Raw genomic sequence first — 18,647 nt, 5'->3', positions numbered from 1 at the left:
GGTCTGCAGGGTGGGATGGCTCTGCAGGGTGAGATGGCCCTGCAGGGTGAGATGGCCCTGCAGGAGAGGCTGCTCGTGGGACAGGCATCAGGGAAAGGGCACACTGCTCCTGCTGAGGCCTGTGATCACACATCTGCATTACAAGGGAGTGTGACACTTACCATGGCAACATCCGAAAGTCTCCCGAGTATTCCTCATACTTGTAGTTTACCACGAGCCAGTCGGAGCTGTAGGTTTTAATGCACTGAAAGGAAAACAATACAGCTCTTAGAAACTACAGCAAGCCAAGCAAAGCCCAGCACCAGTCTGAGAGCTTACACACTGCAGGGTGAGGTAAGCACCAGAAGGAAGGGCATGGGCAAGGCTGCTTCACTTGCTTCATGTAGCAATGCAGAATTTCATAAGGAACCTTTTCAGCACAGAGACAAAAATCACACAGCATCTGGCCTGCCACACAGCTACAGATTTTGGATTTACATCACATTTACATCCAAAGCTCTAAAAAAGGAGCAGTGATTTGGGAGGAGACTGTTTTCCAAAAGTTTTCTGTCCTCAGAAACACAGCGCGTCTAACTCGACACGACCATCGCTTTTTGTTCCACTGCACTGGAAGGGAATGGTCCTGGAGAGCAGCACTTCACAACAAACCCACAGCACTCCAGATGCTCCAGGGAGATTGTGGCTCCCCTCCTTGTCAGGCAGGTGGTGCAAAGCCACACTCCTTGGCTGTGTCCAAAAGCCACTGCAAAGACACTGTGACATGAGAACTCTGCTGTGCAGCAGATCGGGCAGTGCTGCCACCAAGGAAAAGCCAAGAGAGCCGCAATGCTGCGGATCAGCAGCTACAGCTGAGCATCCTGTCCAAGGGCTAGCGAGTGCTGAATGCAGGTGCCACATGGGCTCTGCCCCTACCTCTTTGACAAAGAGACTCTGAGCTTTCTTTAGAGCATCTTCTGGCACTGTTGACTGGACAGTTCTTCTCTGCCGGCCGATGACCGAGATCTGCAGGAAAAAGGAGAACACTTCTTCAGCACAAACTCCATCTGCAGGGCTTGACAGTCACTTCAAATAAATGTGGTGGGCCTAAGCCACCAGTTGGTCATTTTGGTTTTATGTGTCAGTAATGCAGCCAAAATTAACATGTGGTTAATGGTGGAAGTTTTCCAAGGTAAGCAGGATGGGAGACGAGTGAGCCTCAAACATGGGAAACAGCCAGAGCAAACTCACAGACACATCTTCAATTGGAAATATCAGGAGGTCCCGGAGGGGATCACTGTAGATCTGAACTCTGCGCTGAAGGATCACGTTCTCGTAGTCCAAGGGTTCCACCACTTTCGTTTTTTCCTGCAGGAAAAACAGATTATAAAAAATATTACATACGGGTAACATCTAAAATAACCAGTAACTAACATCTTGTGCTTAATTTCAAACTCTGTGACCACTGGACTGCCCATTACTCAGCACTCTGATGCTCCTGTGCTGCAGGTCACCACTGCTGAACATGTTTTGCAGAGAGGAAAATGAGGAGTTAAGTTTGAAGCAATAAGCTACAGGAAGAAATGAAGCACTGTGCTGCTCTGTCTCAGCACAGTCTCTAATTTCCTAATGGAGCAAGAAAGCCTGGACAGGCCATAACTTTAACAGCTGCAAGATCCAGCATCTCTACGTTTGAGCAGCTCATCTGTACAGCTTGGAAGTGACACAGGAAGGCTCCTGCGCTGGCTCTGCTCAGCTCAGGGCTGGTTTTGCTTGAGGAGTGGATGAGAGCTGTGCTCCCCTAGGAATGATGAGAGCAAGGCTGCAGGTACAACTGCCAAAGCAGGAATCTCAGCCCATGGAAGGAAGAACAGCATCCCTCTGGAAAGGCAGGAAAGCCCTCTCCATAAATCACACCCCAGACACAGCCAAAGGCTAGAGCCCAGTTTTAGTTTCACTCACATTTCAGGGAAGCAAGAGGAACTTCTCCAAAAATCCCTGGAGTCACAAGCAAAAACTATTAGGAGAGTTTCATTACATTCCTTATTGTACCAAGTCTGTCTGTCTAACAAGTCCAGAAAATAGAACTTAGTAAAATTAGAAAAACAACTTCTGAGGCAGGCAAATTACATCTCAGCTGCCCAGCCTGACTTCAGTTTTCATGAGCAAGAGTCAGGCTCTCACCACTGCATTGTGAAAATCAAACTTCACACCAAAAGCCAACCAATGACTGTATAGGAGTGGTTCTAATAAAACAAGAACCAAATTTTGACCCATCAAAACTTGTCTTGTTTTGAACCTCGACCAAAATCCTGATTCTTGGCCCTGCCACAGACAGTGTTTATGATGCCACGTGCCTCTGGACGTGACATCCTTGCAGGACAACATGCTTGGGCTCTCCACTCTCAGAAGAGGAACATCAGATGCTTCTCCACGGGCAGCAAGCATTACCCTCCAGGAAAATGCAGGGAGGAAAATGCTCACCATGACCAGTTAAAGATGGGAGTTAAAGATGAGACCAGTACAAGGCCTCTTGATGAACACAGTACAACCTGCAGCTTAAAAAAATGAGTGCCAAATGAAGACTGAAAGCTCAGCATTATATAACACCACTGGATGAACAGCCACACCACCTTGTTTGAGATTCCAAACAACTCAATATTTTCTGTGACATGTGAGATAAGCAAGGAAGTCAAGAGTGCTCTTCCATAACCAAAGGTCCTGTGTCTCTTCTGTGCCTTTGGCTGCTTTGGCTCCTGGGATGATTTAATGAAACACCCCCTGCCTCAGACAGTTTTGCACCTAAAATGTCTCCTTTCCATGCTGCAGAAATCCAGCAGGAATTAGCTCAGTTATCTGAAAAAGTTCCCTTCTTAATCACTCTCTGAAAACTTTGCTTTACTGCTTGCACAGTCCTGAAAGGAACCTCACACTGCTCAGATTACCAGTGAGAAAGACAAAGGTCAGTCAGCAGAGAGCCCAGGCTTGGGTGCCAGAGCATCCAGGGGCTGCTGCCTGCTCCCTCAGCCAGGGGGGATTTGGGAATGGGGTGACAAAATCTGCCAGTCCCACTGCACACACAGAACTTCTACATCCAAGACCTGAGCTGTACAGGGATTTAATAAGAAAAGAAAGAGTCCACCAGAAAAACAGGAATCTGAAAAACCCAACAGGTAGACAGAGAAAAAGAACTCATTTACTCTCAGTCAGTCCCATGCTCATTAAATGCTTAATAGAATTTGGTTAATCATCTGAAACACAGGTCTTATTTCAGGATAGCACTGTGCACTTCTGAAAGTCTGTTGAGCTTTGCAAATTAATGTGAATTAACAGGACATCCATTTGCAGGTCTGGGATCCCAAAGCTTGTCCTTCCCATGAGAGCAGGCAGAGCCCCCCAGAGCAGGCACACAGCTCTGCCAGCCCCTCTGATTCACTGCAGCAATCCTGGCAGAACTCAGCAGCCTTGGTGGGTTACAGCAGTGCCATGACCCTGAGAACTCGCACCAGGCTCCCTCTCACCTGCCCTGCAGCAGCTGTAACACTAAATTAGAGTCCCTCTGTGAGCCTTCCATATCTCTCTGGGAATGCACACCTTCCAAGCACACAGTATTTTTAGTTTTTTTTGTTTTGCAACATGGTCCTGAAACTAGGACTGTGTTTCTAAAGCTGTCCTTTTAAAAAGTTGGGGCTTTGATGACATTCCTTTTCTAGTTCTGATACCTCTGATGACCAGCAAGACAAAGTTCTGGCAGTCATCCTCATGGGATTCAATGACAACTGAAGGGTAAGAGCTGAAAAGGATCCCAGATCCTCACATGAGATGTCTGAAAATTCATAGAGCACTGCCTACAACAAATGCAAAAAAAATACATAAAACTTACTGCAGCCCTTCTAGTCTGGTGGATGTAATGATATTGGGAAAAATGTGTGGAGCAGGCTGTGATCAATATCTGACAAACCAGTGCCAGGCCTGTGACACGCATCTGATGCCTGAGGGATGGAGGGATGTGCACTGGCACCCAGAAGGGTTCTGCAGCACCCAGAGAGGCATTTCTCCTCTGGAAGTGTTAGAAATACATTCCCCAGGGCTCCCCAAGGTGTGCAAATCCCCTGTCTCAGCACACAGCAGCCCTCCATCCCCCGCAGCTCAGCGTTGCACTGACCGTGCTCACACCCAGCACATCACCCTGTGTCTGCCATGTCTCTAAAGCAAATCCAAAAGATGTAGGTCAAGCTGTTTGTTAGCAAAGCAGCTGCTGAAGGAAGGATGTGGCCTGGCTCCTGCCTGCCATGGAGGAAACAAACTCCTCCCTGCACCCCAAACTGCGCAGGCTGCCCAGCGGGCCAGGCAAGCTCGTGTCCTGCAAACAGACCCATGGAGTAAGGAGGGAGCCATCCCAAATATTTGTTGCCCTTTTGACCCTTTGAGTCCATACACTCCCATCAGTTCAGAAATGCTGGAGATAAAGCTTTAAATGCTGGAAATGGGATTTCAAAGTCTTAGCTTCCCTGAAGGTGGACGTATCCAGCCCACACCACCCCAGGCTCAGACCACACTGCCCAGCACTGTCACAACAGCAGATGGCACCCACCGAAGTCATTACAAAAGCAGAGCAAAAACTATTACACTAAAGTAATTAGAGTCTTAGAAACCACAAATTCCTCCACAGGGGAAGCCAATACCCAAGTACAAAGAAATGCTGCCAGTCCAGCAACAAAATCAATCCATTTCTGCAGGAAAAAACGTGCAGTGCTGCCAAAGGCATCCTGCCCTGTAACACACACAGCAGCTCTTCACCCAGGGCAGGCAGACACTGCACTGTGATGCTCCTGGGCCCCTCTGAGCTCCTGAGAACACAGCAGGGACAGGCTGGGCTGAGCTGCCCTGTCCTGTGGTTCCTGTGGATGCAGCACCAAGCACACCCAGCAGCAGCATCCAGCCCAAAGCACTGCAGCTCACTGTGCTGGGATAAAAAAACAAGTGAAATACCTCAGAGAAAAACAAGCATGACTTTAAACAAAGATAACATGAGAGCAGTGCACCCTCCCAGATAAGCCCACTCATTTCTCTATAAAAAACCTCAGGTTTAAGCTCCCCACACCAGCCTGTTCCCAAAAACACACATTGCCCTTGCTGTCCTCTGCTGCTGCCCAGCACGGGGCTGTGTGTGCTGTGCTGGAGCCCCATCCACGCTGGGTCACGAGGCTGCACTTGGACAGCAGCACTGGCAGAACAACAGCCTTCTATTGGAGTATTGACTCCCCACCACCAGCGAGTTGGCTGGCATTTTAACAGGAAATTCAGAGAAATTACTTCAACAGAAACATGCCCACAAACACCAACACAAGGCTCTGCCTCTGGCCAAGCACGAGCACTAAGAGCACAGAATGAGGGAAAACCCAAGTAAGGTCCTTGTCCTCAGTGCCCTGCTTGTCCCACTGCCCTCTGCCAGCCTGAGCCCAAACCTTCCCCAAGACAGAAACCACCAGAGAGAGAGCACAGGAAAGGTTTAGCAAGGGAATTATCCATTAACAAACAGGAGGATACTTTAAGTCAGATTAAATTGTCACCTTTCTGCATCCATTTTGCAAAGCGTATAAAATTCTGTTTATTTGCTTTATAAACAAAGGCTCACAATGACAGCTTGCTCATGAGTATAGGAAAGAACATTTCTATTTTAAAGTTTTAGTGCCTGAAAACCAGCAGCCACCTGTCTTCCAGTGTTCTGTATTTGAACACCACAGAAACACACCACCTTTTTGTTATATATGATTAATGTTCTTCTGAGATCCATTTCTCCCAGAACTACAACAGATAAAACACAAGTGATGTGAACATACAGAATGAAAAATGTTTCCTTTGGGGATTTTTTTTAAAGCAGAAGCCAAAGGAAAACTATGAGAAAGCTTTTTTATTTTCAGCCCTATCAGTTCAGCCCTCATTTAAAACAATATCCAGAGAAGAAAGCAACAAGCCAGGCTGGTTTGGCTCCAGTGTAACCAATTTTCTGGTCCCTCTGCAGTGACACAAGTCCTCAGCAGCTGCCAGCGCAAGGCGGAAGCCAAGCCCAGCACTGGAGCTGCACCACACTTGACTTTCACTTCTCTGGTCCCAACGGTCACCAGAGACACAGAGAGACACAGAGAGACACAGAGAGACACAGAGAGACACAGAGAGACACAGAGAGACACAGAGAGACACAGAGAGACACAGAGAGACACAGAGAGACACAGAGAGACACAGAGAGACACAGAGAGACACAGAGAAACACAGAGAAACACAGAGAAACACAGAGAAACACAGAGAGACACAGAGAGACACAGAGAAACACAGAGAAACACAGAGAAACACAGAGAAACACAGAGAAACACAGAGAAACACAGAGAGAGAAACACAGAGAAACACAGAGAAACACAGAGAGACACAGAGAAACACAGAGAGACACAGAGAAACACAGAGAGACACAGAGAAACACTCACACCCTGTCCTGCAACACTTCCTCTGCGCCTTCCACTGAAAAACCTGCACGTTCAGCAGCCCCCAGCACGGGGCTGTTCCCCACATCCTCAGAAATGCAGCTCTACCCAGTGTGTGCATCCACATTTCAAAGCAGCAAGAGAGGCACAAATGAGATGAGTTTTTAAAGTGCTGGTTGTTTAGAGCAGCTGAAGAGGAGGAGGAAGAGGACAGATCACATGTATGTATATAAACTGTATTATCTCAGACTATACAACTGCTTCCCAAAATTCAGCGACCATTTTATACTATTTGCTGCCTCATCTTTTGCAACGCTGTAGTGCACTTATGTGGAAAGCCAGGCAAAAGCCCACATTTTAAACTAAATAAACTAAATACAAAGGGCCAAGTAGGTGAAATACACAGAAAATGAGAGGAAAAGTCAATTTGGAGAATTGAAAGCTAAAAGAGGGGGAAATGGAGGTGGCACAACTACCCTTGGGACACACTCGTCACAGCTAAAATCACATCACTTCTGAGACTGGCAACACTCCAGGGCAGAGAGACCACTCCCCACTACAATGCACAACTGGAAATGTCAGGATACTTGGAAAACAGCAGAGAGAAGTCCCCATTTTTTTATTTTACTGAAGAAACCCGACTGTACATGAGAGAATTCAAATGATGCCTGGGAACTGAGCAAACTCACTTGGCAAACCATATGGGCATATGGAAATGAGCAATTTCTATACACAGAAAAGCTTTTCTACAGCTAAGGATTCAAAGATCAGGTCAGGGAAAACTCAAATTGTGTGGCCTTTAAGAGCTTTTTTCTTTTAGTATCACATTTGTGTCTCCTCACATTTCCACCCCCAGTTCCTGCACTGCCATCTGATCCCATTTACACTCTCACTCAAGCTTGCAGAAAGGCTACAGAGCTCAATTTACAAACGCTCAGATTCACAGAGAACTCATCACTGCAGACTGCTGGGTATAAGAAAGAATATTGAAAACCCATAAACTCTGGGCTTGGCCATGCAGTGTTTATGGAACTGCCATAAACCTCTGCAAAGCCAGATTAAAGCCTGTGCCCCGATGACTTCGGATTCAAAACTCCAGGAGAAGAGAAGAGGTGGGAACAGAGACCAGGGGAGGAAGGGCAGGCAGGGAGGCTGTGAGTCAGCAGAGATGGCAGCAGCCACAACACAGCCCAGCCCTGCCCATGCCAAGAGGTTTGTGGGCTTCTCAGCAAAGACACATTTTGGGAAGAAATCAGCAGGGAGGCAACGAGGCAGCTCTCAGCAGGTGATGTGTCCACAAGCCTGCTGCAAACCCAGCACTCAGCTGGATGTAGGTATGTTACCTTTAAGGTAAAACCTTAAGGGTGAAAAGCAGTCCATAAAGCTGGGTATGAGCAGGCCAAAATTATTTTTACACTGGCCAGAAAGAAGGAAGTTTAAAAACAAGAAAAATGTCCAGACAGGAATCCTGGCTCTGCTGAAAACACCAAAATCCTGAGACACCACAGCTACACCTGGGACAGGTGAGAGGGATGGGCTGTAAGGTGGGCATGCAAACACACAGAGCATCTTGTGAAAAGGCAAGGGAGGAAAACCTCACCAGAAGCAGGAGGAGCAGGGGAAGCACAGAGAGGGAAGGGTCTCAGGAGCTGGCCCAAGGTGATGCAGGGGAGGGTGGAGTGGGGGATGGGGGTTTTACCCTTCTGGGGATGGATCTGTGCAGGGGCCACATCATGGGAAGCAAGAATTGTGCCAAGGCTGGGCTGTGCAGCTGTGAGAGGCAGGAGATGGGGTCAGGGAGGCCAAGAGGGGCTGGCAGAGGAGGGGAGCACTGCAGCCAGGAGAGGAGCCCCACGGACAGTCGGGAAGGGAAGAAGGAATTGGTGAGGAGAAGGAGCCTGGCAGGGAGGGATCAGGTGCTAACACAGCTCAGAGCAAAGCTCTGCACAGCCCTCCACGGGCAGCAGGACAGCAACCCCCTGAAGAGCAGCACATCACTGCCAAGGCTCTCCTTAGACAGGGAGATGATGGGGTCCACACTCCCATCTCCATCCTCTCCGAGCGGAGTGGGCTGTGCTCCAGCTCCCCACGCAGAGCCAGCAGCACCAGCCTGCCTGCCCCACTCCTCTGGCACTGCACATCCCAGCAGCTCTCAGGGAAACAAAAAGCCATGTCGTGGGCAAGGGGAGGATGAGTGCACAGTCCTGGCACCCTGCAAGAAAAACAGCAGCAGTGGAAATGACTCACTCTTTCCATCCCAAAGCTCGAATCAAAAGCCAGCCCCATCTCCTGTGCTTCCCTCCACCCCACCCAAGTTCTGTGCCACAGCATTTCACCGACCCACAGCCCTCCCCTCCTGCATCAGTGGCCCTGGGTGGCACCAGGACCTGGGTTCTGGGTATTTTGTAAGGTGGAAGTCTCCTTTTTCAATGTAATGCCCACTTCCCAGTGAAAAAGCAAGTGCCTACAGTCACACTGCTGTTCCTTAGAGTGACAGATTATTGGTGTGAGACACCAGCTTGGAGAAGGCTTGAAGAAACAGTCAAAAAGTTGATGTCACTGTAGACATGAAAACATTTATTTGTCATTATTAGGCCTGTCAAATAAAATGAATTCAGGCCTTGAAGTGTCTTCAAGTTGGTTTAGAAATACAGGAAGCCAGAATAATCAGCATATGACTCTTCATTTTCCTTCCACTTACTCAGAAGTGGACTCCACAGTTCACAGCCTTTAGCAGATCCTCTCTGAAGCAGAGGTCTGCAGCCACGAGGGGCAGGAACACTGTTTTTTCCTGAAAGCTTGAGATTCTTGCATAATCACTTAAGCAAACAGGCCTCAGAAAACAGCTGCACTGCGGTGAAGCAGTGAGAGTTCACAGCCCCAGTGTGAGTGGCCCAGCCTAGAAGGCAGTGCTGCCACTCCAGCCCAGCTGCACTTCACCTCCACACATCACTCTGAAAAGGATGCCCTGAACAAGTGCAGAGTAGCAGAAGAGCTGGGGTGTGACCCATGTCTGGCATGAGCACATACCCGAGGTGATCCAGCTGCTCCTGCACAGGGCAGTGCATTAGGACAAGCATGTGAGACTGATTTCAGTACCCTGGTCCCTGTGCCTGACCCTCCTGAGGATCACCAGCTGCTGCTGTGTGACAGTGGCAGCTCAGACACTCTGCCATGGAGTCTCCAGCCCCTGAAGTCCGTGAGTCCCTGCCTGCACAGAGACATCCTGCTCAAATCCAGCCCTTCTCCTCGAGGAGCAGAGGGAGGGACCAGGGCAGCTCTACATCAGCCAAACGTCACCTGCATCCAGCTGAGCATCTGCTGCAGAGCATGAGAGACGTGCAAACACGTCACAGCTTTGATTTTCTCCTTCAAAAATAATAGAGCAAATAGAAATTGGCAAAATGGTACAGGTTTCATTGGGACAGCTGAATTTCTGCCAGATATGACTTCTCAAAGCATTCTGTAAAACAGGCATGCTAAAAAAGGAAAATAGTAATTACTATGACAATAATACATGTTATTTATTTAGGTTCTTAACTGAACATCCCAAAGTGCTTTTCGGATGTCACTTGTATTTCATAATTTATTTATGTAGTATCAGTTTTATATTTAGCATCCAAATCTAGAATAGCCAGCTCCAGAACATCTTAAAGCAATTAATGGCACATAAGCAGAACCCCTCCCTTTCCTGTCTGTCTCAAACTCTTGTTTTTCGCTCCGGCAGCCGCTCGCACGCAGGGCTGAGCCAAGAGCACAGCTGTGCCCAGGATTGGGAACACTCCCACCCCAGTGGGGCAGGACAGAGCCAGGAGCAGGGCAGGAGCCGTGTCCAGGCCCAAAGGAGCAGCCCAGGCAGCCACAGGGCAGTTCTGTTCTCCTCAGAGAACACCCCAGCAGTGCAGCCGTGCCAGGGGTGGTTTCAGCAGCTCAGGAAGTTGTCTCAGCCTCATCTCTGCTCCGTTTTCGGGCTGCAGGCATTGATACAGGTGCAAAGGGGCTGTAAAGTTTGACTCTGTTCCCCCCAGCAGATACAGGGAAGGCTGTGGATGGGTTCTGCAAGGGATGGACTCTTCAAGGCTTCAACCCACCCACAGCCAAAATGCTGCTGTCAACAGAAGCACCTCAAAGCTTCCCCAGATAAAGACATCCATACAACTGCAACATCATGCAGCAGGACAAGGGAGAGTTTAGGGCTCTCCAGGCAGAGGGAAAACCTCTCTGAGTCCAGTGCAACCCTCCTGGAACTCAGAAGTGCCATGGAAAGCAGTTCTCTGCTGGAAGCTGGGTTTGCCTCTCTCAACACCAGCTCTGTGGGCATTCAGCCCACTGTGGCCAGCACCACCATCTCCCTCCAAGAGATGGAGACTCCCTTTCCCTCCCCTGACCACGACCTTTCTCCCTGCCCCTGTCACAAATGCAGCTCCTGCCAAGCCTCTCACGTCCCTGTGTCCCCCATCCCGTTCTGGCTGGCACAACAGCTCCAGCTCATCCCACGTCCCCAGGGGCCACACAGAGCCTGTGCCTGGCAGGCTGGCAGAGCCCTGGCAGACATGGGCCCTGCCCTTCTGAGCCCTGGCTCCCTCCAGACCTCGGGGCCCACATGCCAGGCTCCTGAGCACTGCCAAAATGCAGCTCCACGTGTGGCTGCCATGGCTCCCCAGAGCAATGCCTGGCACTCTGACACCACTGCTGCACAGGGGAGGTGCCATCTGCCTGGCTTGTCCCTTGCAGTGTCCTTGCCCAGGGACAGAGAGGCCAGGCTGCAGTGGGGATGGCACCCAGCACGGAGCCAGGGGCAGGATGAGGGAGGGGGATGCTGTGGACCAGCAGAGTCTTCTTCCAGATGCAACCTCTCGCCAGGAACAGTCCTGTGACAGGAGATATTAATAGGGGAGAGAAGAAACTGCTTTTCAGCGAGAGAGAGGGGTGAGAAAGGGGTCAGGAACAAGCAGCCCTGACCCCATTAGAGAAGCAGCAGGAGGCAGGGAAAAACTGTCAAGATAAGTCAGGGCTGTGTTGAAGGAAAGAGGAGCCATCAAGGGAGAGCTTTGATTTATACTTTTAAGGGAATGAAAGAGATGGAAGACAGGGAAACATATTCCAGCGTTTTAAGGTAACAGCAATGGCCACAAAGGTATAAGAAACTACTTTTTCTTCCTTGCACAAAGCAGGAGTGAGGAGGCCAATATACCAGGGATGCTGAAGCACATGTGTTCCTCATGTCTGGCTGCTGCTCAGCTGCTGTGTGTGACTGTGACTTGCATTCTCAGGCCACAGAAATGTCAAAAGCTTTGTGCAATTTTACACCATTAGAGACAATAAATCAGCATGGAGAGGGCTAAGTGAAATGATGAAAGAGCTGCTCAGCTGCATATAGAAAATGATGCTACACTACACACTACAGCAGGTAGTCCTGGTTCAAATGCTCCTGGTGCTGGGGGAGATACCTGCAAATATCTCCAGACACCAGAACAGGATGAAACAAAGCCCCAGGAGCCATCCCCTCACTGGATTCTGAGAGCAGAAATCCCAGCTGCAGTGCTGGCAATGGCTGCAGGCACCACCACCAACCATCTGCTCCAGGCGTTTCACTGCACTGACAGAGGCGGGTTGGGGCAGGTGCTGTCAGTGCAGGGACACCTGCATTTTCATGACATTGTCCTCAGCACAGAACAAACCACTCTCAGCCTTGCCCAGCGAGTGCTAAAACTCCAGCTAGGAAAACGTGGTAAGGGATAAACACATGTAAGGGCTGGGTGCTTCGTTCTCCTCCCAGAGCTTTCTTATAACAGGCAGGTGGATGCAACCATTTAAATGATGCCTTGGGAAGGATAAGATTTTGCACCCATCAAAAGCTTGTCATTGCCTCCAAAAACCTTGAGAACTGGACAGACTGACTGCAGCTCATCCTGTAACAGTCATGCCTCAGCTCACAGGCACTCACAGAAGAGCCAGGCATTGCTCCATCTCTTAAGGACTGGGTATCAGTAGGAGGTATCCCAGAGATTTGTCCCCACATAGCTGCAGAGGGTACTTGGAGCCTTGCTCCTCTCCATGCCTTTCATCCACTCCATAACCGTGTGTGCTCAGGCAGGGGCAAACCCCACACCCAGCCATTTCCCTGGCACACATTGCCCAGGCCAGCCCTGGGCTGAATCCAGCCCCTCACGGCACAGGAGCCCTGATTCAGGAAACCATGTGATTAATTTTAAGAATGCTTTTAAGTGTTTTCTTGAATAAGCCCCTGTGAACAACATTCTCTGCACAAACACTTGCACAGGAGTCACCAGGGCTGGCTCTGGACAGGCAAATCCTGCCCTGGTTAAACCAACAGCAAAACTCCCGCCCACTTCGGCAGGGGCAGAATTTCCTCCCATGCCTCATATATGTCTGTTTTTCTATGTAAATTGTGCAAACACAGCATGCTGACTACCCCCGGGGGAACACGCATATATTCTGTCTCTCTTGAGTGCCAAGATCACTACAAACGCTGCATATAAACAGGCTTCACATTGATCAAAGTGAATTTAGCTTATTAAAAGGGGATTCTGTGCAGAAAGCTGATTTCCTCTGCATGAGCATAAATCAAGACACTAGTAATATAGTTTAAGCTGAAAAAAAAAAAAAAACCACAGAAAGAACAAAATGCTTTTTTGCCTCCAGTCAAAACCTCCTTAATATTAGCATGAAGGAGCTTTGTATCTCCTTTTTGTGTCTGACTGAAATGGAGCCACCCATAGGAGCCCAGCCCAGCCCAGCCAGGATCAAACAAAACCCATCTCCTCCTGGCAAGCTGCCCACCCATCCACAGGGAGCTTTCAGGGAGCACATCCCCCAGCACCACATAAGACAGGGAGCAGACACTTGCCCTGAACACCTCGGGATGGCAAAGATCCACGCAGTTATTTGTAAGCAGAGGTTCTCCCACACTGCCACTGCTGAGTGCCACCAAGCTGTGCCCTGGGGGTACCCAGAGATGCTCCCCTGGCCTGGCTGACCCAGTGTGGGATAATCTTTTGCAGCTGCTCCTTCTCAGATATGACAGTCTGGCTCTGCACCCTTTCTAAAATCTTCATGGCAAAGCAGTAAACGCATCTCCAGTTAAAGTGCATAGAAATGATGTAAAGAAAATCAGAGCAATTGTGCGAGACTCAAAATTGCCACCAGATGACTGGGTTTGGCAGCACTGTGGGAAAATGCATCATCTGTGCTTTGTCAAGTGCTTGGTGCTCTGATCTCGTGCCTCCCACACTTTTAATCTCCCTGTCACGACACCGAGAACGACACTTCTGGCAAACTCAGCGTGGGGTGAGACACAGGCCCCTCTCCTTGCAGGGCCCCAGTGCTGCTGAGCACACCCCAAAGAGACAGGGGAGGCACAGGGTGTCTCTCAGCTTTGGCTTCACATCCACCCAAACAAGTGCAGCTGATTTGGATCCTCAGGCAGAAGGAAGAGCCTTTGCTGTTGTCCTGGCAGTGTCACTACAAGACCCAGGATGTCACTCGTACATGTGTGCTCACACTGCTCAACTCTACGATGCCCCACTGCACTCCATGGGGTGAAGGAGAGGTGCACAGTCCTCAGAACAAGGACTGCCCACCTGAGCACACAGGAGCATCCTGCTGGCAAGAGTCTGAACTTTGCAGCTGCCCAGGTCCCACACCAGGCAGCGCCTCCAAGCAGGGCTCTCCTGCCTTGCTGCTCAACTTTCCCACTATTACTCAGCAACATCAGAGGATGGGAGGGGAGAGAGATTGCACTGAAGGTCAGAGCCAAAATCACCCATCTCCATCCACTGCCAAAGGTCCCTGGCTGCTCTCTTTCAGCTCGAGCCCAGATGCCTCACCCAGGTACCATCAGCACCCTGGCACTGAAGTTGCACTTCTAACACAGTATTTTACTGGTGGTGCCCCAAGGTTTAAGCTGTAGGTCATCTTTCAGTTAAGAATGGTTTATGTTATCACACTTGGGTTTTGACTGCTGCTTTCTTTAACCTAATCTTAAAATTTCCCTTTATCATTCAAGTGTGTCATTCATCCCACCTGCCAACAAACACTTCCACTAAATTTGTCTGTTTATTTAAACAGTGACATTGTTTGTCAATTAGCCTGGCAAAACTTCATCCCCAGTTGTAATCAGTAGCACACATCAGGGACCATTCAAAACTGAAATTGATACAATCTGCCCTGCAGCCTCTTGCAGAAAAGAGCACAGAGAGAAGCAGGGTTCCCACAGTCTGCCTGCGGCACCCCGGCGCTCCCAGGGCGGCTCTGCAGGGCTGTGCTGCTTTCAAGGGATTCCTGCTGAACTGTTCCTCCCCAGCCCGTCTGCCAACGAGATGCAAGGCCAGAATGATGGCTGGGATGCTGGGAACAGCAGCAGAGCAAGAGGGATACAAGCCCCAAGTGAAGGCACTTCATCCTTCCCTGTGCTTCCCAAAGTGCCCCCGAGCTCCCCTCAGCCTGTGCTGCCTTCCACTGCTGCAGTGCAGGTCCCAGCTCTGCTCATCCTGACAGGAGCAGCTCTGACTGCATCCTAGCAGCTGGTCCAAAGGCCAGTGTGTGGACACAGGCACTCCAGGACACCTTGCAAAGGGACAAGCTCCCCTCAGTGCCAACCACCACCATATCCAACACTTCCCTTTCACAAGCACAAAGGAGCAAAGCCCTGCCAAAGTTAACAACGTAAATATTCTCCATGCACTAGACAGGCATAAATCAAAAACCAAGAACAGAAATAACATGGCCTGGGCTTCACTGCTCCTGCAAGACAGCAGCTTTGTAACCACACTGTGCCAGACATCGCACTCCCTCGGCTGGACACGGCGCTTCTGGCTCCAGAGACGCCTCCGGTAACGCACAAATTGTGGCTCTGGACATGCTGACCACTTCCATGAGGCTAAAAGCTTTCCTCACTGAGATGTTTTCATTTATGAGCATTTCATTCACTGACTACAAACAGCTTCTCACTCCAGACAGTTCCTTGTCTCGAGGCGTGCCCTGAATGTCCAAAGTGCTGAGCTCAACCAACACACCGAAAGAGCCCCATGGTGCCCACTCCTCCTGGGATGAAGGTGTGCTCTGGTACCTGCAGCATCAGCTCTGCTCACCACCAGAGATACCTGTGCTTTCAGCTACAACTGCCTCAAGGCAAGCAGACAGCCAAGGCACTTGACAAGATGACCAAGGGAGTATTAAACTATTCACATACTTTTTATTGACTCAACATCACCTGCTCTGTCCAGGATGCAGGAAGAGGATGGGATCCTGCCAGGCAAAGGCTCCAGTGCAACTCCAGTCTGCTTCAGAAACTCCCAGTTCCTGACATCCTGGGACACAGTGCATCACTTGCTGCCAGCCTCCATCCAGTTATCAAACACCAGCTCCTACTCCCTGTGCACCCAGTGGCCACCCTCTGCTTCCCAGAGGCACTCCTGAGCTCAGCACTGCCCCAGGGTGAGGCACAGCTGGGGTCAGTCCTGATGCTGGGCCCATCCATCTGCCCCACACTGGCTGTGGCAAGGAGAGGGCAGATGGGCTGGGCAGGTGCACACACAACGCTCTGCAGCTGCCCAGCACCATCAGCACCAGAACTGAGACTCGCCTGGGGAACAGGATCAGAAACTATGACTTCTCAGTCTCACCCTCACTCCACCACCCCCAACCATCATTTCTCAGGATCCTCTCTGTACCCTCCCAACAGCCAGCACACCGGCCACAGACATCCCTTCCTCACAAAGATGATGAACTAGAACACAGAGGGAAGCCAGCTTTTTGCTGGAGCAAACCTCATCCTTAATCACCGAGGAAGGTCACAGTGCCATCTGAGACAGCCCTATAAGCTCGTGCCACCTCCTTCCCCACTCCTTGATCACTGCAGTGCCTTATGGCTCTTCCCATCGATGCAGAAGTGCTGGCATTTATCCCTTGCTGCTGAACTGTCAAAAGCAGGAAACTCTGCCAGGACCCAGGGATCAGAAACACCTGCCCTCACCCTCCTCTGGTGCTTGGCTGCAAACACACGAGGCAGCACGGCAGCTCTGGGGATTGGCCTGCCAGAAACAGAGAGAAGTTGGCAGGGACGGCGCAGGCAATGAAACCCTAGAGAGGATCAGAAAAACAGTGGCTGCCTGACAGACTCTGATGCTCCTTTGGGTTCCTGTCAAGGTTTTATTTATCTTCATCTGCAGTCCCACCCATCCCTTCCCCTTCTGAGAGAAAGGGCCTGAGACGGGCACCACATAACCTTTTGCATGTAAGATACCAAAGCTCTTCTGGTCCTACATATGCAATTTTATTTTTAATGAAAAGTTTCATCAGTTTGTACAAAGCCTTTGTCCCTGTGTATTGTTGATAAAAGAGGGAGAGCAAATCACATGGAAGCCCATAAGGATCCCCAAACAGCTGCACATAGTAAGCAAAAACTAGCACGAGGAAATCAGGCTAGATTATCACCATGAGGTTTTTTTTCAGGCTTAGAAATCTGTAAATTTAGAAGAAAACTCTGTTTTTAAAAGAAATGTTCAAACGTCTCAATTTATTTAACAGCACATGCCATTCAATCTAATCGTAGAGAACTAATAGGAATTATTTGCTGAACTTGTACTGCACTTTCTGCATATCCCATTGCCTAACCTTTCTTCCATCAAAGTCAAGGTCAAAGTTGATTACACGCTCGAGTAATTCAATGAGCACCAGTGAGACAAATCCAACAAAGCCCCGGGAAGCCGTGAGCTGAGCCCGGCATCCTCCCAAGGCACAGCATCACGGTTTGCACAGCTGTGAGCACAACAAAGCCAACCTGCTGCAGCATCCCGCACGCCGGGATGAAACGCGTCCGAGCAGGGACGTGACCTCCAGCCCAGACACCTGAGCGCGATTCCCGGGATCTGCCGGGCTCACGCCAGCGCCTCGCCTCCCACCTTACCAGGTGTGCTCCCCATCCATGAGCCGGTTTCACACGTCTGCACCCCGGCACTCCGCTATCTGCTCGCTCGGTGCCCCGCGCTCAGGGCTCCCCGTTAACTCCCGCTGCCACCGCCCCAGCGCCGCGTCCCCGCGATCCTCCGGCTCCGAGCGCTCAGACGGGCGCGGTGGCGGCAGGTGGGGCGGCCGGCGGGACAGCACGGCACGGCACACACGGAGGGGACCCCAAAAAGAGATCCCCATCCCCTGCCTTGCCCAGCCGCGCCCTCCTCATCCCTTGCCCGGCGCTTCCCAAATCGCGCCCTGCGCATCCCCCGCTCTGCCAAGCCCGACCCAGCTCTGCCCTTTCTCCAGGCCCTCTCCGCGCTCTGGGCGCATCCCCTGCCCAGCTCTGCCCCTTCCCGGCGCTGCGCCCATCGCCGAGCGGGACGCGGGCGCGGCCGCGCTCACCAGCACGAAGGAGCTGCGCACCGCCTCCGACACGCTCTGCCGCAGCTCGGCCGCCGTGCCCGGCTTGCTGAGCCGCTTCGTGAACTTCCTCACTTCCGACATGGCGACATGATCCGCGCCGAGCCGAGCCGAGCCTCAGCCTCCCCCGGCGCTCCCTCGCTGCCGCCGGGCGGGCGCGGCCGGGCCGGGGCGGGCGGAGCCGCGGGGCGGGCCCGGGAGGGTCCCCGCTCGCCCCGCCCCGCCCGGACCGCTTTGTCCCCGCCGCAGGTGGCCCGGAGCCCGCCCGGCACCGCTTTGTCCCCGCCGCAGGTGGCCCGGAGCCCGCCCAAACCTGCTTTGTCCCCGCCGCAGGTGGCCCGGAGCCCGCCCGGGCCCGGGACAGCCCCGCCGGCAGCCCCGGGGTGCGGCTCGGCCGGCGAGGGCGCGGCGTGCGGGGCTCGGCCGAGGGAGAAGGGGCTGGACCTTTAGAACAACATCGCCCGTTCCTGCAAGGCTAAGCTGGATCCAGGACAAGAACTTTCTACTGAGCATCTCTGTGCTGGTCGGGGTTGTGTGAAATTTGTTCTTCTCCACGGTAGCGGGCTGTGTTTTGGATTTGTGCTGCAAACCGCGTTGATAATTAGGGATGTTTCCTTTATGCTGAGCAGCGTTGACACAGCGTCAAGGCAAGAACTTTTCTGCTCCTCGCCTCACCGCAAAACTGTAACAATGAGCTGGGAGGGGGCACAGCCAGAATAGGTCACCCCAAGTGACCCAAGGGACATCCCACACCCTATGGCATCAGCTGATGGGTATAAAGCAGCGTCAGAAGAA

General features: G+C 51.2%; 1 protein-coding gene across 2 annotated transcripts in view; it reads right to left on the bottom strand.

Moving 5' to 3' along the window:
* The window catches only part of DOCK11 (dedicator of cytokinesis 11), a 77,403-nt gene extending 59,354 nt beyond the window's left edge, over nt 1–18,049 (bottom strand). For both annotated transcript variants that reach the window (XM_030272557.4, XM_030272555.4), the window contains exons 1-4: nt 17,835–18,049; nt 1,228–1,344; nt 913–1,002; nt 162–244 (exon numbers count right to left, since the gene is read on the bottom strand). In XM_030272557.4, coding sequence (XP_030128417.4) covers nt 162–244; nt 913–1,002; nt 1,228–1,344; nt 17,835–17,936 — 392 coding nt within the window. In that variant the 5' untranslated portion in view covers nt 17,937–18,049. The remainder of the gene's footprint in view (nt 1–161; nt 245–912; nt 1,003–1,227; nt 1,345–17,834) is intronic.
* Between the last annotated feature and the right edge of the window lie 598 nt (nt 18,050–18,647).

Source organism: Taeniopygia guttata, chromosome 4A (assembly GCF_048771995.1).
Source record: "Taeniopygia guttata chromosome 4A, bTaeGut7.mat, whole genome shotgun sequence".
NCBI lineage: Eukaryota > Metazoa > Chordata > Aves > Passeriformes > Estrildidae > Taeniopygia > Taeniopygia guttata.
The sequence above is the reverse complement of the archived record's forward strand: the minus strand, read 5'-3'. Positions and strand labels throughout refer to the sequence as shown.